The sequence below is a fragment of the Indicator indicator genome, chromosome 32 (assembly GCF_027791375.1).
Source record: "Indicator indicator isolate 239-I01 chromosome 32, UM_Iind_1.1, whole genome shotgun sequence".
In the NCBI taxonomy this organism is placed as follows: domain Eukaryota; kingdom Metazoa; phylum Chordata; class Aves; order Piciformes; family Indicatoridae; genus Indicator; species Indicator indicator.
Window position 1 is genome coordinate 3,397,998 of NC_072041.1, and position 25,869 is coordinate 3,423,866.

Sequence of the window (25,869 nt, forward strand, 5' to 3'; positions counted from 1 at the left end):
TTTCCTTGGCTCTGGCACTCTTCCATCAAGCATCTATTACCAGCAGCCATCAACAGGCTACGGCTCTGCCACAGTGCTCCCTCCTGGTCTGCTTTCTCCTCCACCACCAGCACCATAAGGGCTTGGCAGAAGGTGCTGGTGAGCTGCAGAGGCTCTCCCACATCCCTCAGGGAGGGGTCTGCAAGGCCAAGCTCTCCTTTGGGAGCTGCCACAGCTTCAGTGCTCCCAGCTGGTGTGCCCCAGCCTGTGAGGAGCAGGGAGGCTGAGGGCTGCCTGTGGGTGCATGCTTGGATGCTCCCTGCTTGCAGGGCAGGCACTTGGCTCCCTCAGCACAAGGCTGGGCAGGTCCTCCTGCTGCAAAAACTTGCCCAGGAAGCTGCTGCTTTCTCCCCAGTCCCCTCCTGGCCTGCCTTCCCTGCAGCCATGCCTGTCCTCCCCCTTGTGCTGCTGACCCAGCAGGCTGCAGGTTTTGGGGTGGGTTGGCCACTTGGCTATGGGGAGGGCTCCATCCTCACTGAGCATCTCCCTCCCCTGCTTCTCTTTTCTTAGATCATGGTTATATCTTTTCTACCTATATATTTTTATTTTTTTTATGTATTTTTTTTTGATATTATGTGTATATTTTTGTATAAATATCTATTTTATGTTATTATAGTATAGCGTTTATACTATATATTCTATATATCTTTCTATTATTTATCTATTTTATAGATTTTGATCGTTCGTATAGAGTGTATTCTATTTTATATATTTTCTATTTTTCTTATAATATTTATATCTGATTTTGTATATAGTTGATTTTTTTTTTATCTTTTATATATCGTTATTTTTATGTATATAATTATATATATTTTATATATATTGGGAGTATGATTATTATATATTTTATCGATTTTCTATATTTTACTTATTTTTTTGCGATAAAATTTTTTATATATCTTTTATATAATTATCATCATCCCTTAATCCCTTTTAACTCACCTGTTCCCTAATATTTATTTAAATCCCTATCCCCTGATATTTATTCAACACCTTTATCCTCTCCCTCTCACATCTCCTTCCCATTTGACCATTTTGCAGCACTATCATCTTCTCATTCTCATTAACACACAACATCCACCCACATATTATCACCTACGGACTTCACCAAACACATACCCCCACCTCCAATTCCTTTTATATTGATTGTCCGATAGAAACAAGTGTATCTATCCCATCCTCCATCATTCATTAAATTTCCAATATTACACAATTTACAGTGGAGACTTTTATATCTATCATTTTTATACATTAGACGCATCCTCCCACCTTATTCACCTAACTTATCTCACATTTTTCATGTATTTTGAACTGTTATTTATCCTATCTCTCCTCTATTTTCCTCATATCCACCAATCAAACCACCAACACATCCTTTATTCTTACTTCTTCTTTTTAAATTCCACAACATATCAATACCCATTTTCAAACAATTATATTCCACAATACACAACACTTCATAACAACAAATTATACTCTTTATCATTCTCCTTCATCACTCTCCCATCTATTATTATTATACTCCTTAACTCTTATATCAACGCCCAACCCCCCTATTACAAAGTGTTTCGTGATTTTTCACATCTTATATTTACAAACATTAACCTCTATGTTTCTTATAGTTACTTTAGATTCTCCTTATTTTCTCGTGACCATTGCCACCTCTCCATCAAATTAACTCCACACCAGATCATGTTGCATTTCCACCTTTCCTACTACATCTCCAACCCCCTCCCAATACCCTCTCCAAAACCCTTGCGCACTCGATATTTATATCAGCATTTAAATGTCATGAAACCTACATTAACATTCAAGTATCCTGCTATTACCTGAATTCAATATAGATCTTTTCCATCCATTGTACTAATCCATTCACTTTTCAACCCCATGTCTTTCCCCTCGCATCAACTCTTCGATATCCATTCTACTAATTTTCACATAGCTCCTCCTCTCACGCAACCTTTCGTTCCCATTATCTCACACCACCTCTCCAATGAGTTCATTAGTATTTCGCCCTCCTAGTACCGATAAATCCAATTTTCTTTTCTTCGGAATGTCAATTTTCGGAATCACTCCAATCATCCCTTCATTTTCCTCTATACCCATCACAACTCCTCTACCATGACCTTCTATCATTTAAATTATTTTAGAGTAATTAAGCCTGTTCATCATTCCATCCTCCCTCAACCCATCCCAAATCATTCTTTTCAACAATATATCCCCCAATCAATTTATCATTTGTGATCACACCAATCACCCCACCATCCTCTATTTCTTCATATTGTTGAATAACGTTTTTTTCCTCATCCTTCTCTCATCTTAATCCTATATTCCATATTTCATCCCCCTCACATCACATTTCTCATCGAGTGTTATCCCCTCTCTTATTTATTCATTCCACCCACCCTTTATCACACTCTTACCTCCAATTTGCGAATTTCCCCATCTCCCCCATCTCACCCTATTTCCCTTCAATCTCATCTTCCACATTTTCATCGCCCTTTTAACCTTTCCACAATCTATAATCATTCCACATCCCATCATCTCCCCAACATTCCACCATGTGTTGCACCTAAACATTCACCACCTCACCCCTCTTTACCTTCACACCATTCTCTCCCTATCTTTCTCACCTCATCCATCTTTCCACCATTTCAGCATACGACAATAATCTGATCTATCCCTTCATCTCTCCCCATTCCATAATCTACATTCTTCTCTCCTCCCCTCTTTTCACATCTCCCACATCATCCCTCACATTTTCCTTTATTTTTCCCAATCTTCACCCCAGTTCTTTCTCTTTCTTCCCCCTTTTCTTCCTCCATTTTCTTCCATCCCTTTTCTTCCCCTTTTTGTGTTCTGGTGTCACCATTATTCTGTTGTGCCTCCTTTCTGTTCCATCCTTGTTCTTCCCTTTATCCTCCTCTTTCTCCTGGTGTTTCCTTTCCACCCTTTTCCTCCCCTTTCTTCCAATTTTCCTCCCCTTTTCTTCCTTCCTCCTTTCTCTCCCATTTTCCTTTCCACTTTTCTTTTCACTCCCTTTTCCTCCCTTTTCTCCCCTTTTCTCCCCTTTTCTCCCCTTTTCTCCCCTTTTCTCCCTTTTCTCCCCTTCTCTCCCCTTTTCTCCCCTTTTCTTCCCTTTTCTCCCCTTTTCTCCCTTTTCTCCCCTTTTCTCCCCTTTTCTCCCCTTTTCTCCCCTTTTCTCCCTTTTCTCCCTTTTCCTCCCCTTTTCCTCCCCTTTTCTTTTACCCCTTTTCTTCCCCTTTTCCTTCCCTTTTCTCTGTCCCACTTTGTCTGTCACCAATTTTTTATTCCACCTTTTCTTCACATTGTGTCAAGTTGGTACACATTTTCTTACAATTTTCTTAAAATTTTATTAACAATTTTTATTAAAAAATCTTTATTGGGAATTTTAATTCAAAATTTTTTTACAATTTTATTACAAATTTTATTTAAAATTGTTATGTTAAGGTGATAATTATTATAAATTTTATTAAATTTTATTAAAATTTATTGTAAAGGATGTTAAAATTTTAGGAAAAGGGGGAGGAAAAGGGGAGGAAAAGGGGAGGAAAAGGGGAGGGAAAGAAAAGGGGAGGAAAAGGGGAGGAAAAGGGGAGGAAAAGGGGAGGAAAGGAAAAGGGAGGAAAAGGGGAGGAAAAGGGGAGGAAAAGGGGAGGAAAAGGGGAGAAAAGGGGAGGAAAAGGGGAGGAAAAAGGGGAGGAAAAGGGGAGGAAAAGGGGGAGGAAAAGGGAGGAAAAGGGAGGAAAAGGGGAGGAAAAGGGGAGGAAAAGGGGAGGAAAAAGGGGAGGAAAAGGGGGGGGAGGAAAAAGGGGAGGAAAAGGGAGGAAAAGGGGAGGAAAAGGGGAGGAAAAGGGAGGAAAGGGGAGGAAAAGGGGAGGAAAAGGGGAGGAAGAAAAAGGGGAGGAAAAGGGGAGGAAAGGGGGAGGGAAAAGGGGAGAAAAGGGGAGGAAAGGGGAGGAAAAAGGGGAGGAAAAGGGGAGGAAAAAGGGGAGGAAAAGGGGAGGAAAAGGGGAGGAAAAGGGGAGGAAAAGGGGAGGAAAAGGGGAGGAAAAGGGGAGGAAAAGGGGAGGAAAAGGGGAGGAAAAGGGGAGGAAAAGGGGAGGAAAAGGGGAGGAAAAGGGGAGGAAAAGGGGAGGAAAAGGGGAGGAAAAGGGGAGGAGGAAAAAAGGGAAAAAAGAAAAAAAAAGAATAAAAAAGGGGGGAAGGGAAACAAAAGGGGGGAAAAAAGGAAAAAAATTTAAAAAGAAAAAAAAAAAAGGTTCTTAATCTCTTTAGGGAGAGAACTGCTGGTTATTTTCCACTGACCCCCTGGCAGGACTGAGCCAGGCACAGCACTGCACTGTTCTCTGCAGGAAGCTGAGGGTGAAACTTCTAATCCTGTAGGGGAAAAAAAAAATAAAAGGGGGGGAGGAAGGCAGTTTTCCAGTTGAGGCAATGCTACAAATCCAGGACCTTTCAAGCCTAGCCTTAGAGCAGAAGGTTCCTGGCTTCCTACATGGTACCAAGTGGGCTGAGGGAGCTCATTGCTGTGATGTCCTCAGAGGCAGGGCAGTTATTCTGGGCAAACCCTACAAGATTATCAGGGGTCCTGCAGGCCTGGGGCCAGGGTTTGGCACTAACCCCCAGGGACTGAGGAATATATTTAGCTCTCAGAACAAGAGAGCAACAGTTCCACCACGTTTCCTTGGTGGAGTAGAGTGGCTTGGAGATGGTTTCCTTGGGAGGAGAGGGGGGGATGTTGAGGGAGTGTCCCATGTCATTGATTCACAGATTGCAGCAGGGTGGAAGGGACCCTCCAAGGGCATCTTGTCCAACCCCCCTGCACTCAGCAGGGACATCTCCAACTACAGCAGGCTGCCCAGGGCCACATCAAGTCTGATCCTGAATGTCTCCAGGGATGGGACCTCCATCACCTCTCTGGGCAACCTGTTCCAGTATTTCCCCACTCTCATTGTGCAGAACTTCCTCCTGATGTCCAACCTAAATCCCCCCTGCTCCAGGTTCAAACCACTTCCCTTCATTCTATCATTCCAAGCCCTTCTAAACAGTCCCTCCCCAGCCTTCCTGTAGGTCCCCTTCAGATGTTGAAATGCAGCTCTGAGTTCTTCCTGCAGCCTTCTCTTCTCCAGGCTGAACATCCTCAACACCCTCACAGCCTCTACTGGACTCTCTCCAGCAGTTCCCTGTCTCTCCTGAAGTGGAGAGCCCAGAACTGGACACAATACTCCAGATGTGGCCTCAGACAGGAACCAGAGTGCATTCCCAGCAGCCAGGAGGTGATGCAGCAGCCCAATTCCCAGCAGCTGAAGAGGAAAACACTGAGCAGGAGGAGGCACAGAGCCTGCAGCAGCAGCAGCTCCCCTCCAGCACAGCAGACAGCCACAGTCCACCCCTCCAAATTATTAGGCAGAGCAAACAAAGACAAAGCAGAACCAAAAGCAGCACATGGCCAGGACCCAGCCCTTGTCCAAAGAGGTTCACTGCCTGTGCTGCTGCCCAAGAAGCCCCAGAGAAACACAGCAGGATGTGCAAGAGTGGGAAGTGAGGCCCAAAAAGAGCCTTCCAGCCCAGTAGCCTCCCACAGCAGATTAAAATTCCCTAGGAATTTGCTAAACAAATCGACTCTCTTAGCTACTGCCATAAACCCTGGGATGTTTTGCATTGCTACCATGCAAAGGGGAGGGAGGGAGGGAGGGAGGAAACAGACCCTTGTGCTTGGCCCAGGCACACAGCCTGTCCTGCACAGCCTGGGGGCCAGCCAGCACTGGGCTGCAGCTGGGGCAAGGCTGATTCTGCTGCACCAGCCACAGGAGCTGGCTCCATGAGGCACCAGCACCTCACCCACAGCAAGTCCCTGCTCTGCCCAGTGCCAGCCTGTGATGTAGGAGCCCCAGAGGAACCTGCTCCAGCCACAGCACAGCCAACTGCTGTGCCCAGGCTGCCCCCCAGCCCAGCCAACTGCTGTGCCCAGGCTGCCCCCCAGCCCAGCCAACTGCTGTGCCCAGGCTGCCCCCCAGCCCAGCCAACTGCTGTGCCCAGGCTGCCCCCCAGCCCAGCCAACTGCTGTGCCCAGGCTGCCCCCCAGCCCAGCCAACTGCTGTGCCCAGGCTGCCCCCCAGCCCAGCCAACTGCTGTGCCCAGGCTGCCCCCAGCCAAGCCAACTGCTGTGCCCAGGCTGCCCCCAGCCCAGCCAACTGCTGTGCCCAGGCTGCCCCCCAGCCCAGCCAACTGCTGTGCCCAGGCTGCCCCCAGCCCAGCCAACTGCTGTGCCCAGGCTGCCCCCAGCAGAGCCAACTGCTGTGCCCAGGCTGCCCCCAGCCCAGCCAACTGCTGTGCCCAGGCTGCCCCCAGCCCAGCCAACTGCTGTGCCCAGGCTGCCCCCAGCAGAGCCAACTGCTGTGCCCAGGATGCCCCCCAGCCGAGCCAACTTCTGTGACCAGGCTGCTCCCAGCCCAGCCAACTTCTGTGCCCAGGCTGCCCCCAGCCCAGCCAACTGCTGTGCCCAGGATGCCCCTAGCCCAGGGATGCAGAGGCAAGAAAGGGCCCCCAGGAGTGTTCAGTGGTGGATTCTCTCCTCTCACTTTACTACATTTCACAGCTGCTGGCTAACTCTCACCCTCCTGAGACAGAGGTGTTGATGCTGTTCTCATTATCTCCAACTGGAAAGAGAGCCAAGAAGAGGAGGGAAGGAAAGAAAAACCTTCTTTGAGAAGAAACCCACACACTAACCCTCTGCCAGCCCCTTCCCTTGCCTCTTCCAAACACCAGGGATGGATTCAAAAGGAATAGTTGGAGGGGTGGAGAAGGGCCTCAGAGGGAGCAGAGCATGGGAAGTGACCACAGCCCCAATCACCTACCACAAACCCATGCCAGCAATTTCCTTGCCTACTGTGAGTGCCCTTCCAGCCCCTGTGAGGAGCCTGAAAAGAGAATTTTGCATGGGCTGGTTTACAAGAACAAAACCCTTCAGTTCTGTGGAGGCAGAGACCTACAAAGGGGGGAAAAAAAATAAAGAGAGAGAGAGAATAGAATGGAAGTGAACAGGCAGAAGATAAAAAAGGGAAGGGACAGTGGCACTTGAAAGGAGAGGCTTTCAAAGCAGGAGAGGAGGGAAAATGTGGAAGAGCTGAGGCTGCAGGACTGGAGGCAGCTCTTCCACATGAAAAGTTCACAGGGCTGCCACCAGAAGGAGAGGTCAGGGGAGAGCTCTGGATTGGCTGGGACAGGAATTTGGATAGGAGCTAAGTGACATTTTTCAACAGATGGAGCACCTGCAGCACACTGCAGGTTGAACACCAGCCAGAGCTGTGCCTTGGGCATCTAGATGCAATCATAGATGGGTTGGGTTGGGAAAGACCTCTCAGATCATCCACTCCAACCATCAACCCAACACCCCCAGGGCCACAAGGGCCATGGCCACACATTTCTTGAACACCTCCAGGGCTGGAGACTCCACCACCTCCCTAGGCAGCCTGTGCCAACCCCTGACCACTCTTGCAGGACAGAAATTGTTCCAAATCTCCAACCTAAACCCCTGCAGTGCAACTTGAGGCCATTTCTACCTGTTCTATCACTTGATACCAGGGAGCAGAGACCAACCCCACCTCACTCCAACCTCCTTTCAGGGAGTTGTAGTCTCCCTCAGACCAGACACCTTGAAGAACAAGAGGAAATCCTCTCCTGGTGGCACACAGCACTGCACACTGCTTGGGACCAGCTCATTTTCCATGCACTGCCCCACAGAGGCACCAGAGCAAACCTCCTCCTTCATCCAGGGAGCTGATCCCAGCCTCCTGAGCAAGCTCCAGAGCTGCTCAGCACCAAAACCATCTCCCCTCCAGGCACCCTCAGTGCTGAGCCAGGTTGCAGAGCTTAGCTCAGGTCCTACACTTCCTACATCTTACATTTTTCCTCTGAGTCTCTGATTTAGACCCCAGCTGGTCAAAGCATTTTTACCACAGTGAAGTATAATCAAAACCATGCTGGTTCCACTCTCTAACCTGAGCTGTTCAACAGAGGTGCCCTGGTTTGAACTCCCCTCTTAGGCAGGAAAGCTTTTGATGTCTAGGATGTTTCCAAGCTGGAGCAACAGGAGATGGAAGATTCTCAAAAACATGGATGTTTTTCCCACTCAGCTGCCATCATTCTTCCAATTCTTTCTGCAAAAGCACTCAAAAGTTTGTTTTGCAAAGTCCAAGTGCAGCAGAGAGCAGTGCTCTTGGACAGCTTTGCTTTGAACCCTCCTGTGAGGAGCTGATGGGAAACAAGTCCTGGAGCTAAGCTCACAGACTCACAGCTCAGAAATGCTTCCCAGGGTGGCAGGAGCAGGTTCTCATGGACTGGTTTTTCATGGCCTCCCAGAAACCAGCTGCACTGGATGAGGTGAGAGGGACTTCCAGGAGTGGCCTGAGCTTTGGGTAGGGCTTGAGGGAAGCCAAAGGTTTGGGGGGAGCCAGTTTGCTCCATGTTCTACAGCCTAGCACCTAGCCTATGGGATGCTCACACAACCACCACATGCTTCCAAGATGTGGGAAGAAGAAATGCAAGTCCTAGACAGGGGAAGTGAAACACCTGACAACAGCAGACTCTCTGCCAACTCCCTCCAGCAAGACTTTTTGACCTACCTGAGATGTCAGGAACTCAAGGTTGCCTTGGCTTTGCCAGTTCTCAGGCTGGACAGTCCCCATCAGCTGGGGGAAACCAGGCCCAGCACACATGGCAAGTGGTCTGCAGGTTGTTTTCCAGCCCTCCCAAGCCCTGAGTCACCAACCAGCCTGATCCTCTCTCTTCATGCCACCAGCCTTTGGGAAGAGCAACCTAATTAGGGGAAGCAAAGCCATGGAGCAAGTGATCCTCAGAGCAGAGAGGAGGCCCAGAGAGAATCATCTGCTGCCTGGCATCAGGAGAGGTTACCACAGCAGAGAGGAGAGATAAACCTACCTATAGCTGCATGGGCCTGCAGGTTCAGCAGCTGGGAAAGAGAGAGTTGAGACATGCCCAGCGTTGGCAGCTTCAGCTCCCTTGCACAACAGCATGGGAGGGACACCCAGGCAGCTGCAGCAGAGGACATGCTCCCAGCCAGACACATGCCCTACAGCCTCTGCACACCAGCACCTCACACCTCCCCTCCCCTGGGACCAGCACAGCTGCACAGGGACAGCCCCAGCACCACCCCAACCCTCTGTAAGGCTGCAACAGGCTGCCCAGGGAGGTGGTGGAAGCCTCAGCCCTGGAGATATTCAAGGTCAGGCTTGATGGGGCTCTGAGCAACCTGATCTAGAATCATAGAATCAGGCAGGGTTGGAAGGGACCACGAGGATCATCTAGTTCCAACGCCCCTGCCATGGGCAGGGACACCTCACACTAGACACATCTAGTTGGAGATGTCCCTGATGACTGCAAGGGAGTTGGAGTGGATGACCTTTGGAGGTCCCTTCCAACCCAAACCATAATATTAGAAGGAAAATTAAAGCTTTCATCATCTCCCAGGGGCCTTGCAGGACAACATCCTTGACCACAAAGAGGAACCACCTAGCTCAGGCACCTCAGCTCACACCCAAAGGTGCCAAAGGCCACAGCAAACTAAATAAGATGGAATTCTTCCTCAGGTTTAACCGAGCCAGCCATGCATCTCTCCTTCTTCCTCCCCTCTCCCTTCCACTAGCTGCAAGGAAGGAGCAGAACTGATACCTTTTGAGTGCAACATAGAGGTAGAAATGGAATCACAGAATGGTTTGGCTTGGAAGGGACCTCCAAAGGGTATCCAGTCCAACCCCCCTGCAGTCAGCAGGGACATCCTCCACTAGAGCAGGTTGCTCAGAGCCTTGACCAGCCTCACCTTGAATATCTCCAGAGATGGAGCCTCAGTACCTCCCTGGGCAACCTGTTGCAGTCTTGCAGCAGGCTCATGGTGCAGAACTTGGTCCTCACATCCAACCTAAAACTGCTCTGCTCTCATTCCAAGCCTTTGTCCTATCCCTGCAGTCCCTCCGCAGCCTCCTTGCAGCCCCCTTCAAGGCTGCTCTAAGGCCTCCCCAGAGCCTTCTCTTCTCCAGGCTGAACACAGATAAAGGTGGAAACAGAAGAATAGAGACAGAAAGCCAGCAGTGTCCCTCCTGCTTACCAAACCCACTCGAGGTGAGTGCCCCTCCTGAGCCCCTTTGCTGAACCAACTCTCTCCCAGCCCAAGGCTTGGGTCATTTCCCTCTGTCAGCATTCCCAGCTGGAAAAAAAAAGGGGTTATGGCCTCTCTGCTGCTCAGCCAAGGGCAGGAGGGAGCCAAGCTGCATGTTTATTTGTTGTCTGTGCAGGGTCCCTGCATTCCTTCCAGTGTTTACTCATCTGCTCTCAGGACACACTGGGACCCCAGCAGAAGGGCTTTTGGGGCACCACATTCCCCCCACAAGCTCAAGGCTCTTGCTGGCACACAGGACAAGAAGAAAGGGGGAAGAAAGAAGGCAGCAAATGACAGAAGTATGTCTTCAAGGTGGTTGGAAGGGTAGAAGATCAACTCTCTCTCCAGATGTGCTCTCTAGAGAGGCTCATCTCCACATCTGAAGGTCTAAAGATCACATCTGGGCTCTTGCCAACATATTAGCTCTTGCCAACAGTTGTGCTGCTGCCCCCACAGTAGCACTAATAACTCAGCCACCCTCTTTGCTTGCCATGGGCATGTCAGCACCACTCAGGTTGTCCCACAGGCACCTACAAGCCAGCCCATGTTCCTGTGGTGCACTCCATGAGCACAGCACAGCATTAAATCCCTCCTCAGCCAGGCTCTTTTGGGGGAGCAGACACAAAGACTCTAAAAAGATTGATGTGGAAGGGATCTGGGACTTCATCATAACAGAGGAGGACAGCTCAAAGCTCCTCAAATCACTGCTCAGCTTGCTTCTGCCTTGGCTGCACCTTGGCTAAGTGAACTTTACCCAGAGGCAGGTCTCAGCTGGTGTCTCAGATCCCTGCAGGAGTCTGCAAGGAGGGGAACAAGGAAGTTCTGAGAGGAAACTGAAGGACAGGCCTTCAGCACAGCATTAACTCATCAGCTCTCAGCCTAAAGGAGAAATCCAACCCAGGGTGCAAGGAGCCTAAACTCCTTGGTTAGTGCCACCACACAGCTGTGGTAGGAGAGGACTTGCAATGAGGATGCTCCCAACCACACCAGATCTGGAGCAAAAAAGAAGACAACACCACAAACTACTTTTCCTTGGCTGTACCTTGCTTGCAATCCCTACCTCTGCCAACCAGGTCAATGCCAGGCACTGTCCCTGTGACCACCAAGTCCTCAGAGCACTGTAACCCAGTAGGTAACCAGCCACATCCTGGAGCTCATCACCTGACCATTTACCAATCAATCATTGACCAGCTAAGAGCACAGAGCAGCCAGCCAAGCCAAGGCTGTGCGTGGCACCCTCACAGCAGCCCACAGGGAGCCAGGTCCTCCTCCATCAGACTGAGAACCTGCATGAAATCCAGAGCAAAAGAGAAGACAACACCACAAAACACTTTTCCTTGGCTGTACCTTGCTTTCAATCCCTACCTCTGCCAACCAGGTCGATGCCAGGCACCACCCCTGTGACCAGCATATCCTCAGAGCACTGTGACCCTACCCCACACATCCTGGAGCTCATCACCAGACCATTTACCAATCAATCATTGACCAGCTAAGAGCACAGAGCAGCCAGCCAAGCCAAGGCTGTGCGTGGCACCCTCACAGCAGCCCACAGGGGAACCAAGCCCTCCTCTTCCTCCTCCTCCTGCAGCCTCACCTTCCACGCAGTGCTCCACCTCCTCCAGGTTGCGCAGCGTAATCCTCATCAGGCTGGAGTTGAGCATCAGCTCATTGCGATGCGCCGGCCACAGGTACTGGGGGGCAGGGTTGACAAAGAAAATCCTGGTGTCCCCCGTGGAGACCTGGTTGTCACAGATCAAAGGGTCCCCAAAGCCACCGATCACCACTTTGTTGCCCCCGTCCAGCAGGATCTGGTGGGTGACGATGTCTTTGCCTTTCAGGTAGCGCCAGACTCGCACCTGGGAGGGAGAGGAGGGAAGAGCAGAGCAGGTCAGGGGCTGGGCACACAGCTGGGCACATGCGGACCGGGGGGCATGAGAGGGGGTGAAGGCAGGCAAAGCCTGCCCACCATTACTCCATCTTTTGTGGGGTGGGGAACAAAGACTAAGCAAAGACTAAAAAAATAATTATACAAAATAATATTTTCTCTCTATATATGTTATGTTATATATTTATCGTGTATTATATTACATTGTGTATATTCTATTATATATTTATTATATTATATGTAAATTAATAGTTGTATATCGTATATAAAAATATAAAATAATATAAATTATAATATATATCTCAACAATATATATTATATATAAATATATAAAATAATATATATTATAATATTCTATAAATATACATTATATATAAAAAATATAAAATAATATATATAAAATACATAAACTACTATATATGATAATATTATATAAATAAATATAGATTATATATAAAAATATTAAATATATAATAACATGAAACAAAAATCACTCATATATTATATATAAAATATAAAAACATTATAATATTTAATGAATATGATAATCATATTCATCTATTATATGTAGAAATATGAAATAATACATATAATATGCTATATAAAAATAATATTTAGATATTATACGTAGAAATAATACATATTATAATAGAATACATAAAAATAATATTTAGATATTATACGTAGAAATAATACATATTATAATAGAATACATAAAAATAATATTTAGATATTATACGTAGAAATAATACATATTATAATAGAATACATAAAAATAATATTTAGATATTATACGTAGAAGTAATACATATTATAATAGAATACATAAAAATAATATTTAGATATTATACGTAGAAGTAATACATATTATAATAGAATACATAAAAATAATATTTAGATATTATATGTAGAAATAATACATATGATAATAGAATACATAAAAATAATATTTAGATATATGTAGAAATAATACGTATTATAATAGAATACATAAAAATAATATTTAGATATTATATGTAGAAATATTAAATAATACATATTACAATGTATATAATAATATATATTATTCTAGATAAAAATAATATTTCTATATTATAAATATAAAATCATATATATGATAATAGTATAGACAATATAACTATATTTGTGCTATATAAAGTCTTATAAAATATTTATCTCTAAATATTATATATTAATGCATATGAATATATTAATACCTATGAATAAATAAAAATATTGTAGCCTATATATAAAATTATAGAAATAAATTCATAAATAACTTCATATATTTATAATCTGATAGATACACACATTAAAACATCTTAAATAATTTCATAGATACTATATTCTTATTTATTTCTACGATATTTATAGAATAAATAATTTTAAGTAGTATATATATAAAATTATAGATATACAAATAAGTTTTTATACTTATAATGTCATATATAAATATATAAATATATGCATAAATAATTTTTATATATACTATATGATGCTCTTAATTATATAATATTTATATGTAAGCATATATGAATACATGAATAAATAAAAATACTATATTATGCATATAAAATTATATATATATGTGTGTTTATACGTATAATATTTATGTATATATAATATATATATATATAAAACACAATACAAATAAATATAAAGAGAAGGCTCCAAGGAGACCTTACTGTGGCCTTCTGCTCTCTGAAGGGGGCTACAAGAAAGCTGGGGAGGGACTTTTCAGGACGTTTATTTTTTCATATATTTATTTATATGTTAAAATACTCTCAGAAGTGGCTCATTCCTGCCCATTCCTAATTAAAAGGAAAAAAAAAAAAAAAAAAAAAAAAAAAAAAATTCAGACTCCTAGCAGGAGATCCACTCCCGGGCTTGCTGCTTGGACAGATGTCACATTCACCTCACCAAACCCTTTCCATGTGCTGCAGCTGCTTTCTACAGCTCCCTGAAAGGAGGTTGGAGTGAGGTGGGGGTTGGTCTCCTCTCTCCAATATCAGGTGAGAGAAAAAGAGGAAACAGCCTCAAGCTGCCCCAGGGGAGGGTTAGGTTGGATATTAGGAGAGATTTCTTTCCTCCAAGAGGTTGGAACAGGCTGCCCAGGGAGGTGGTGGAGTCCCCATCCCTGGTGGTGTTCAAAAATCCTGTAGCCATGGTCCTTTGGGACACGGTTCTGTGGTGTTGGGTTGATGGTTGGGACCTGATCAACTTAGAGATCTTTTTCCAACCTTAGTAACTCTAGGATTCTATCCTGTGAGCTGTGACCCCGCCCCCTGCAGACACAAGTCATGGGGACAAAGCCACCATTCAAGCCCTATCAAAGGCAGCATCCAAGCCTGAGCCTTGCCAGAGGAATTCCCCTTCTAATCCCAGGCAGCTTCATTCAAGGTGACAGGCACCAGCTGGTGAAGTTCTCTCAGAGACATCCTCCCTGACAACAAAATCTCAGTGGTGAAATTTATCAAGGAGGAAGGAAACACTTCTGAATAAAAAGGAGCTTTGAAGGGAACATGAAATGGCTGCAAGGTCCCAGCTGGGGAGGGCTGCAGAACTCAGGAGAGCACTTCCCACCCACGGTGGAGGCTCTGAGCAGTGGCACAGAAGGTGTAAAGCAGGGACAGAAGACAGGGGGGGTTGGGAAGTGAAAGAAGGGAGTCTGGTGGCTCTGACAAGGCACTGGTACCTTGGGGGATGAAAGGCAGAGCAGGTAACACCTCCATGTGGACATCTCAAAAGCAGCTTATGTTCCTACAAGCAACTGAAGAAGACCTTTGCCATAGCAGACTGGCTTTGCATGGAGGACTTGGCAGCAGGAGCCCCTTCCCCTTGACTCAGCAGGAAGACAAATCAGCCCTGGCCACACCACTTTGTCCTGCTCTCCCCCTCCCACTGCCTCTGTTCTAGAGCAGCCTCCCTGGACCTCACATTCTGTGACTCTGTGACCTCACTGCTGGCTCATCCCCCTGCCCAAAAAAGGTGACATCTGCACTCAGCTGCAAGCCAACCTCTCTCCAGTGAGCTCTCCACTGCAAGCTGCCTAAACAGAAAAACCTGCAGAGAAGAGCAGCAGCAACGAATCTTTGGTGCACATGGGACACCAGAATACATCACAGAATGACGGGGGCTGGGATCTGGAGATCATCCACTCCAACTCCTCTACCAAAGCAGGGCACCCACAGCAGCTTGCCCAGCATCACCATGGCCAGGTGGGGTTGGAATCTCTCCAGAGAAGCAGAATCCACAACCTCTCTAGGCAGCCTGCTCCAGTGCTTTGCTACCCTCACAGTAAAGTTTTTCCTCATGTTGAGGCAGAACTTCTGTGTTCCAGTTTGTGTCCATTGCCCCTCATCCTACCACTGAGCACCAGTGAAAAGGGACCTGCCTCATCCTCTTGACACCTACCCTTAAGCTATTTGTAAACACTGATCAGATTCCCTCTCTGCCTTCTCCTCTCCAGACTAAACAGCCCCAGGGCTCTCACCCTTTCTTCCTCACAGAGATGTTCTAGCCCCTCAATCATCCTCATGGCCTCCACTGGACTCTCTCCAATAGTTCCCTGTCTGTTTTGACCTGAGGAGCCCAGACCTGGACCCGGCACTCCAGATGAGACCTCACTAGGGCAGAGTACCTCATGTCCCCATCCACTCCTGATAGGTCAGAACTCCTGCTGCTAGAACTCTATTGCAGGCAAAAGAAGAGGAGACAGAGCAGACTCAGTGAGCTGCACATAAGAGGAACAGTTCCTCAGAGCTGGCAGAGCTTGCAGCAATAGTATGGCTCTGACCACAGGCATCCTTGGCCTGGCATGCTCAGCACATGCTTTATCATGCACCTTGCCAGCATCTCCCCTCCTACCACAGCCCCAGTACTCAGTCACCTCCATTCTCCAGCTGTCTCCACCACCCAAAGGCCATAGTGGTCTTAGGTTGATGGTTGGACTTGATCACAGGATGTTAGGGGTTGGAAGGGACCTCCAGAGATCATCAAGTCCAACCCCCCTGCCAGAGCAGGACCATAGAATCCAGCACAGGTCGCACAGGAACCCAGGTGGGGCTTGAAAGTCTGCAGAGAAGGAGACTCCACAGCCCCTCTGGGCAACCTGTTCCAGGGCTCTGTGACCCTCACAGTGATGAAGTTCCTCCTCATGTTGAGGTGGAACCTCCTGTGCTGTGGTTTATATCCATTACCCCTCATCCCACCCCTTGATGATCTTAAAGGACTTCTCCAACCAAAACAATTCGATGCCTCTATAAAGACTCTGGAGTTGAGGATCCTCAGCTCCCACCCAGCTCAGCAGGTCCTGTGATCCAAGGGCTGTATTCCCAGAATGAGTGGGAGCCCTGAGCCCTGTTCTCCTGCATACATGAGCTCAAAAAACCACCCCTGGTGTAAAGAGCACCGTGACAGCTCTTCCTGGGAAGCTGCTCATGCCTCTGCTGCTCCCAGCTCTGGAGAGGTGAGCTGGAGACCTTGTAACCCACATGCTCTCACACTCATTTGTCTGCCAGCATGAAGGCAGCCACCTCCCCCTGGGCCAGTGCTGGGCAGTGCCACAGCAACCCGAGGACAAACAGCAACTTACAGGCAGCGAAGCATGGCCCAAGTTGCTGGAGAGGGGGAAGAGCAGGGGCTGGGCAAGCAAATGCCTTCAAAGCCAGGTGGCTTTCAAAGCACCAACCTCTTTCAGCCCCAGAAGAATCCTGCTGGAGAAGCCCTGTCGGCAGGAGCTCTTTTTCTTGAGAGATATGGCAAACAACCAGCAAGCAGAGGGAGCTTCAGCTGGGGAGGAAGGGTAGCTGTGACAGGCAGCTTGCCTCGCCTCTGATCTGCCAGGAATCCCAGCACTGACACAGACATCTGCTCCACCACAGGCAGGTGGTGCCACGGGAGGCAACCTCCCTTCAAAGAGAGCCGGTCCCGGGGCCACCTGACAGCTCAGGTGAGGCGAGGAGCCTGGGTGCTAAGGAGCACAGCTTGCACAGCTTTAGCACAAACCTCCTCCTGCCTCCCCGCCCGGGACCAGCTGTTCCTCCAGCATTTCGCAGCAGCCCAACTCCCTCTGCTCCTGCTTCTGCTCGCAGTCAAGTCAAGACACCTTCCTGCAGCCCCACCAGCCCCACCTCCTCCTCTTCCTTCGGCAGCAGCCTGCAGCCCGCAGGGCAGGCACTCGCTGCGTGGAGGTGAGGTGAAGACAACCAGGGCAAAACCCCAGGAACAGAGAGGAGACAAAGGGGGGGAAAAAAATCCTGGAGACAGAGAGCAGAGCCTGGGGCTGGTGCTGGAGGTAGCAGTTGGGCATTTTCACAGCTAGGTTTAAGGAGGAGTGTGGGGGGAAGGCTAAAGCCTACCCCTTCTTCTGAAGCAGATGGTAATTGGAGTTAATTAGCATGGCTGCTCCAGTCATACACCTCAGCGCCAGGCCACAGCATTCACAAGCAACATCAGAGTCCAGCAGCCTTCATCCCCACCCTCATCCTCCCTAATGAATGGACGTGAAGGCACCAAAGACCAAGCAATTACCTGTAGGGCATCCCATTCATCATCACACACAATTAAGGACTTTGTCACCGGTGACTCACCGGCTGCTGCAGCAAGGATTGGGGAAGAAAAAGGGAGAGAGAGTGGAAAAAAAAAGAAAGAAAAAAAAACAACAAAAAAGAATGGGCTGGAAGCTAATTCCAAGAGGTCCCTTTTCTGTAGCAGACTCACTCAGCACTGAGCACATAAAACACTGGATTAAGGCTGTTTTACAAGGCTCCTGGCAGATGCAAGGAGGCAGAGCAAGGAGCAGTGAAAACTTGAAGCAGGATCTCTGCTTCAAGTGCAGTACAAAACCAGGAATTGGAAAAAAAAAAAAAACAACAAAAAAAAAAAAAACAACCATGGGAGTTCCATCCCACAGCATAGAATGGGACCACCTGGACTGGCAGTGCAGTGCCAGGAGAATTCCTGGCACTAGGATGCTTTGGGAAAGGCCAACTTTGGGTTTGTTAAAGACAAATGAGAAGTTAGAGCACAGTCTCCTCAAGGAGGAGAGAGAGCTGTCACTCTGGACACAGGAGTGAAAAGGATCACCACTAGATGTGGGCAGTTTAAGATGCAGGGTGCTGGTCAGCAGCAGCCCAGCCTGCAGCTTCACATACAGCCCTGCCAAACTCTTCCCTCCTAACTGCACATCATCCCTCTCCCCTTGCTTGTCACTCTCTGCCTCTCCCTTCCAGAAGCCAGCTTTTCCCAAGAGCAAGTACAGCACCAAACCCACCTCCCCCCAGCAACTTCTCCATCCCACCCTGGCTGGAGAACAGCCACCCTTACCCCCAAAAAAACCCGTGAAGTCTATTGTTTGGAGCAGGATCCACATCCTTTTCCCACTTCCTATAGCACATATAGGACCTGCCCTATAAATAGGGGCTCCCTTCATAAATACCAGGTCAGCCCAGAAAGAGGCACATCAGAGGACTCAAAAGCAGGAAGGGACAAGGCCAGCTGGAAAGGGGATGAACAGCAGCACCCCAGCCTCGGGGTGCAGAGCAAGCCCGAGGCTGCAGCCAGGACAAGCACAGCATCCCAGTTCCCACATCCAAGCCCTGGGTGAAGCAGTGAAGCAGCACACCAGCTTCAGGGTTGCTTTCAGGAACTCTGTCAGCCTGTTCTGCCCTATTCTTCATCTCCTCCTTTGCTAACTGGCTGGTAGCTATTTACAGGTGTTTATCTTAACATTCACTTCACATTTCTCCTGGGCTGTAATGTTCTTATCTTCCCCTATCAAAGGCTTCAGCTGGGAGGGCTGAGAGTTTAACCAGGGAAGAACAATACACCAAGGCAGCACTCACATGCCTGCTCCCTCCAGACCACCCAGCACCAGCAACACTCAGTTTTGGGTGTGGGCTCTAGGGAACTCCTACCACACACTTGGCCCTTGCCTTTCCTCTGCAGATAAAGAGGAACCTGACAGGAGATAACTCTGGTATTTGGAGGTAACCCCAGGGCCTAAGGAATGGTTATGGAGCATGACAGTGAGGACTCTGTGTCCCCTTCCTCCCCTCCCCACAGCTTATTCCACCTCCCCATGGCACCAGGGTGGATGTGAGAGGACAGCAGGAGCCTGCAGTCAGGTTTAATGCCCAAACTGCCCTTTTGGAATCTAGATGCTTGGTGGAAAAAAAAAAAAAAAAAAAAAAAAAGCCACCCAGGGCAAATCAAACTGCAAGCACATCTCTAACCCTGCAACCCAGCACCAGCAGAATCCCCCCCAGGGATTTCACTGACTTGGAGAGATCTTAAGAGTGGAACAAGACAACAGCTGCTGCAAAGCTGTGCATTTACAAGTCACAGTTAGGAGAGATTTATCTGCTTTCAGGTCTTTTAAGACACCCCAAAGTCCCAGTCCACAGCTTCTTCCCTCCAAGCACACCATCCACAGCTTCTTCCCTCCAAGCACACCACTAAAATCTACCCAGGAAAGGCTGATGGTGTAGGTGAAGGGACTGAAGAGCTGCTGTTCTGAGACAAAAGTGCCAGCAGAACCGGGAGAGCCAGCAGGGCTGCCACAATGAAATGGGATGGGCACTTCCAGCCAGGGCAGGAGAGGTTGTCCTCCTTTCACTTTCTTTTACAAGACTCTAAAACTAGAGAAGTGCCCTTGGGGGCAGGTTCTGGCCTTCTGATGCTGTCATGACACTAATAAAACAGCAGAAGCAAAATCCCACAGCACTGAGGTGGTTCAGGGGAAAAAAAAAAAAAAAAAAAAAAAAAAAAGGCAAGGGACCCCTGTCCCAAGCTGAGCAACACAATCTGTGTTTCAAATAAAGCCACCAACCATCAGACCAGCTCCCTCCCCACTAGCTCTTCTTCCTTGGACTTGACTGCACCCTTGCAGAGGCAGAGCTGCTGAGCAAGCAGCTTTCCCATCATCACAAGAGCACAGGCAAAACACTTCTCCTGGCCCCAGAGCCTTGCTGTGATGCTGCAGGATGGAGATGGGATTTTAACTCCGGCCAGACACCTTGCTGTGTGTCTGCAGGGGGGGGAAGAAAGAGCTCTTAGCTGAGCATTTCTACCTCATCACCAGCCTCTCACTGGACCACCTTCTGCCTCCTTGCATGCCAATGGCAACCCTTGCCCCCAGCATCTGGTGGTCCACAGCCATCCAGCCATATGCGCCCCGCAAGCTGCCGCAGGACACCGGCTGCCGGCAGCAGCTGATTAGTTTTCTCTGTGGCACCCAGGATGTGCCAGACACTTTGCAAACAGAAGGTCTTCTGCACTAGCCTGGAGGGTCTGTGATCTCATTTGCCAGCTCAGGGTACAGATTGCAGCATGCAGCACATCACAGAATTATAGAATTGGTTGGGTTGGAAGGGACCTTGAAAATCAGCCACTTCCAACCCCCCCCTGCCATGGGCAGTGACACCTCCCACCAGCCCAGGGTGCTTAAAGCCTCATCCTGGCCTTGAACACCTCCCTGGGCATCCACAGCCTCCCTAGGCAGCCTGTTCCAGTGCCTCACCACCCTCACTGCAAAGAATTTCTTCCTAATCTCCAGTCTAAATCTGCCCTCCTCACGCTTCAAATCCATTCCCTCTCATCCCATCACAAGCCCTCGTAAAAAAAAAAAAAAAAAAAAAAAAAAAAAAAAAAAGTGCCTGGCATGGGGCAGCGTACTGGGAACAAGCTGGAAGCAGCAGGCACCAGCTGGACAGACAAGAAGCTGTTCAACTACTTTACCGGGCTGAGAGATGCTCCAAGAGCTGAAGGCAACACCGTGGTACAAAGTTAACCTTCTCCTGCCCCACTCTCTCACCAACGCACTGCTGAGCATCACCCCCGGGCCCTGCTGAGCACCAACCGCGGGGAGGAACAGCAACACTTTTTAAGGATGGGGAGGAAAAGGGGATGATGGGGGGAAAAAGTGGGAATAAAGCCATGTAGCAGCATGTCCTCACAAGTGAGATTCCTGCCCCGGGTTAAAGGAAGGGTTAAGCCATGCAGCACGTTTTCTGACAACCAGACGGATGGTATTTCAGGTTGCTCGGTACTTTACCGTCTCTCCGCTTAAGGGGGGGAGAAAAAAAAACACAGCCAGGGGCTAAATTGGTAGTTAAACAATAGCTTGAGCTGGAGGAACTCAAGATGCTGCTAAAGTAAACAGGGAGCTAGGAGCAGGAGCAGCCAGAGGCTCCGCTCACCTTCCCCAACAGCCCAAACCCCGCCGAGCAGAAAGTTGGGAACCGAGCTCCACATCCCAGCAAGGGAGGGAAATGCCCATAAAAAGCAACCTTGCGAGATTCCCCTGGACACAGCTGTGGGAGCTCCAAGCCGGGAAAAGACTCCGCAGTCTAAAAATACCTAATTACACACCAAAGCTCCAGCGCCTACAATACAAACCACATGCGCTCCGAGGAGGAGCAGCAGCTTGGGTTTAGGGGCTGCAAAGTTTCCCCCAAAGCCACCCCTACCCTTCCCCCCTCCCCATAACACCTTTACCTTGCAGGAGTAGGTATGGTGCACGGGGTCCACATTCATGATCTCCTCCACCGTCCCCGTCAACACCACGTTGGCTTCTTCCTCCCGCCGCTCCAGCTCCCGTTCGGGGCAGCTCGCCCCTCCGCCGCCCATCGTTAGCCCCAGCAACACCAGTAAAACCAGTAACAGCCGGGGAGCCGCTCTTCTCCCCGTCATGGCCCCCGCCGGGCGAGGCGGCTCAGCCCAGCCCGGTCCCGGTGCCGGTTCCGGGTACCCGACGGAGCGGGCAAACAAAGCGGCTCCGCTGGCTGCCGTAGGGAGAAGGGCTACTTTTGTTCGAGGAGGTGAAAAGGAGGAAAGAAAGAGAGGGAGGGAAGCAGGGAGGGGAGGGGAGAGCAGGGGAGGGGAGAAGGAAGAAAATCCCAAGAGGAGGAGGAGGAGGAGGAGGTGGAGATATCTCTCGCCCGAAACCACGGCCGGAGAAAAACGCTGGGCCCTTCGCTTTGCCCCTGTAAGAAAGCCCGCAGATTTGCATGCAATCTGAATTGCTGATAAGGAGGGGAGAGGGGGGTAGGGGAGAAGAGAGGGAGGGAGGAAGGCAGGCAGGGAGCCAGCCCTGCTGCCGGCTCTGATTGCAGCGCTGCCGCGCACGCCCCCCCCAGGAAAGGGAGCTCGCATCAGGTTAATGGATAATCAGCGCGGCAACGTGAGGAGACTTTTAAAGGTGTACGGACGGCTGCCGAGCGGCAGCTGGGGCCCTCCTCTCCCTGCCCACCCCCCCGATGTCCCCCAGCCTGGATCCCGCATCATGCGTCCTGTCCCAGGGTCCTCCATCCTGGATCCTGCACCCTGTTTCCTCTCCAGCCCTGTCCTGGAGTACCCCATCCTGGACCTTGCACCTTGTTCTGGGGTCCCATCCTGGACCCTGCACCGTGTCCTGGGCCTCCCCCACGTCTCAGTGCAGCTGCATGAAGACATCAGGGCCCAGAGCTTCTCCACATCCCACCCTGCACCCCCAGCTCATCCTTAGCATGGCCCCAGCTGTTCCCATTTTCCTAATGGGGAAACTGAGGCCTGGGGCTGCCCCTGCTCAGCAGAGCTCCCAGGAATACCTCACCCCAAGCCCTCCACACCTGGTCCATCACCCTCTCTGCCCAGTTACCAGGAGGAGATGGTGCTTAGGGCTCCCCACAACCTTCTTGCCCCACACAAGGCAAAGCCACCATCCCCATGGAATGGCCTGGATCTGCCTCTGGAGCTCTGTGACCTCCTGCCCCGGCTTTCTCCAGGGGCTGGGCTGCAATTTTTCCAGACGTCATCTGCAATTACTGCGAATATAAAATGAAACGTTAAGTGGCACCAGGGGAGGGATATTGTTTCTCCCCTCCATAAATTAGCCATCCCCCAGAGGCCTTTTTACAAGGCTGTTTTCCTTGATGGCCCTAAACAAGTCGTGTTGGTGACCCAGGGCCGGGCAGGTGAAGCTTAACCACGTCAATGCCACCGTGCCAGGAGAGCCTAGGAGGTGCCAGTGGTGTTCTCTGGTGAGCTTGTTCCAATGCCCAGCAGATTCCTGCACTGAGAGGCTCTGCAGATCACCCTCCATCCTCTTTGTCCTCTAAGTTTTGGGCTGGTTGTGCTGTTTGCCCCTGCAGTTGTGTATGTGCCAAAGCCCTTTTCTCTCTCTCTCTCTTTTTTTTTTTTTTTTTTTTTTTTTGTTCTTTCTCTCCCCTGGAACATGAACAGAAATTAACTACAAGATGAGAATTAATGACTCCCTCTGAGTGTTGAAAATGCTGTGCCCAGGACAACAAAATACCAGAGATCACATCAATCTGTCTGAAGATAGCACAACTGCTCTGGGGTTTACTGTACTTTATTCTCTCTTAGAGCATGGAGTTGGCATTTTCACAGTGGCTTTGGTCTCCACACCAGGGCTGTGCTTATAAGCTCCACACTTTCTCCCTCACCAAGCTTCAATTTCTGACCCATAAAACTGGAGTGCCCAGTTCAGGATGCCTTGTGGTGGAGTCATCAGCCCTGGAGGTGTTCAAGAAGGATGCAGACATGGCACTTTGGGATGTGGTTTGGTGGGCATGGTGGTGCTGGGTTGATGGTTGGACTCTGTTCTTGGAGGTCTTTTCCAACTTTAATGATTCCATGATTCAATGATTTAATGAGTCTATGGTTTAATGATTCCATGATTCAATCATTCCATGATGCTATGCTTCAATGATTCCATGATCCTATGATTTAATGATTCCATGAGTCTATAGCTTAATGATTCCATGACTCAATGATTCTATGATTCCATGATCCCATGATTCTATGATTCCATGATCCCATGAGTCTATGATTCCATAATTCTATGCTTCAATGATTCCATAATTCTATGCTTCAATGATTCCATGATTCTATGCTTCAATGATTCCATGATTCTATGATTCAATGATTCCATGATTCCATGATTCCATGATTCCATGATTCTATGATTCCATGATTCTATGATTCCATAATTCTATGATTCCATAATTCTATGATTCCATGATTCCATGATTCCATGATTCCATGATTCTATGATTCCATGATTCTATGATTCCATGATTCCATGATTCCATGATTCCATGATTCCATGATTCTATGATTCCATAATTCTATGATTCCATAATTCTATGATTCCATGATTCCATGACTCCATGATTCCATCATTCAGTGGGTTCCATCCACAAGCATCCAGCTCTTAACCACCTCAGTGAGGTCTTCAGAGAGGCCTTTCAGAAGGAAGTGGCCCACAGCATACTCAGGTCTGCAGGAAACCTGCTTAACCCTTCTAAATCTCTCAGTCTGCTGGCAGGAATAGAATCTCAGAAGAGTTTGGGTTGGAAAAGCCTTCTGAGATCATTGAGCCCAAACCACCACCACGGCCACTAAACCACATCCCCAAAGTGCCATGGCCACACATTTCTTGAACACCTCCAGGGATGATGTCTCCACCACCTCCCTGGGAGGAATTGATCCCTTTGTGAAAAAGGTGGCAAAGGGATCCAAAGTAGGATACTCAGTGCAGGTTTTTTTCTACCTGTGCCAACCAAAAAAAGCTTCACCAAAGCCTGTGGTTCCTGGGTGAGGGGCTAGGGAGCAGCATCCATCTGCAGTGGGAAGACTCCACCACAAAGCCAAGAGTAAAGTGGAGTCCAAGTTAGTTACCCAGCAGAGGTTCAACACAAAGAGCTCCATTATTCCATGGCTGCTATTAAAAACCTCAAGCAGTCATCTAAAAATATTTCCATGCCTGGCAGATTTTTTTTTCCCCCTATCTTAATTATTAATTTTTATTGTATTCCTTGAGCTCTGCTCAGCTGTAAATTCCCAGAGACGACCTCAGCTCGAGGTGGGAGAAACCAGCTGCAAGATTCTGCTCCCATACTTTGTGAAGAGGAGAAGAATTATTTCCACTCTTTGGACTATTTTCTGTTGGTTCTCTCCCAGCCCCACCTCACCATCTGCTTTCAAAAGCTATGAAGAGGAGGGGGGGGGGGAAGTACCAACAGGATTTCAGAAGCTTTTCTGCTGTGTTTGCCCCTAAATGGGCAATTCTTTGAGTGGATTTACTCAGCCTTGTAGGGCTTTGTGCTTGGAGATGCCACAGGAGCCTCTCAGCATCTCAGCTCTCCTTTACCATGAGCAGGTTTAAAAAGTTCATGAGGGAGTCCAAAGGAAGTTCTGAAGATGCTGAGGGGCCTGGAGGACCTCTGTGAGGAAAAGGCTGAGCCCTGGGGCTGAGAGCCTGGAGAAGAGCAGCCCCAGAGGGGAGCTGAGCAATGCTCAGTGAGAGCTAAAGGGTGGGGAGCAAGAGGCTGGGGCTGGACTCTTCTCAGTGGTGCCCAGGGACAGGACAAGAGGCAATAGGCACAAGCTGGAACCCAGGAGGTTCCATTTGAATGTGAGGAAAAACTTTGGTGTGAGGGTGCTGGAGCCCTGGAGCAGACTGCCCAGAGAGGTTGTGGGAATGGAAAAGGAGAGGGAGAGGAGAGGGAGAGGAGAGGGAGAGCGAGAGGGAGAGGGAGAGGGAGAGGGAGAGGGAGAGGGAGAGGGAGAGGGAGAGGGAGAGGGAGAGGGAGAGGGAGAGGGAGAGGGAGAGGGAGAGGGAGAGGGGAGAATCATAGAATGCCAGGTTGGAAGGGAGCTCAAGGATTACCTGTGTTGCAAAGCAGTTTCGCTTGAGACCAACAGTACCCAGAAAAAGTAGCTACAATGTTCCCCATTTGAA

At 48.6% G+C, this 25,869-nt stretch overlaps 1 protein-coding gene across 1 annotated transcript in view; it reads right to left on the reverse strand.

Annotated features, from left to right (window-relative positions):
- Window positions 1–21,815, reverse strand: part of AGRN (agrin) — a 162,382-nt gene extending 140,567 nt beyond the window's left edge. Inside the window, exons 1-2 of the mRNA XM_054394835.1 lie at window positions 21,621–21,815; window positions 11,832–12,093 (exon numbers count right to left, since the gene is read on the reverse strand). Coding sequence (XP_054250810.1) covers window positions 11,832–12,093; window positions 21,621–21,815 — 457 coding nt within the window. The remainder of the gene's footprint in view (window positions 1–11,831; window positions 12,094–21,620) is intronic.
- Between the last annotated feature and the right edge of the window lie 4,054 nt (window positions 21,816–25,869).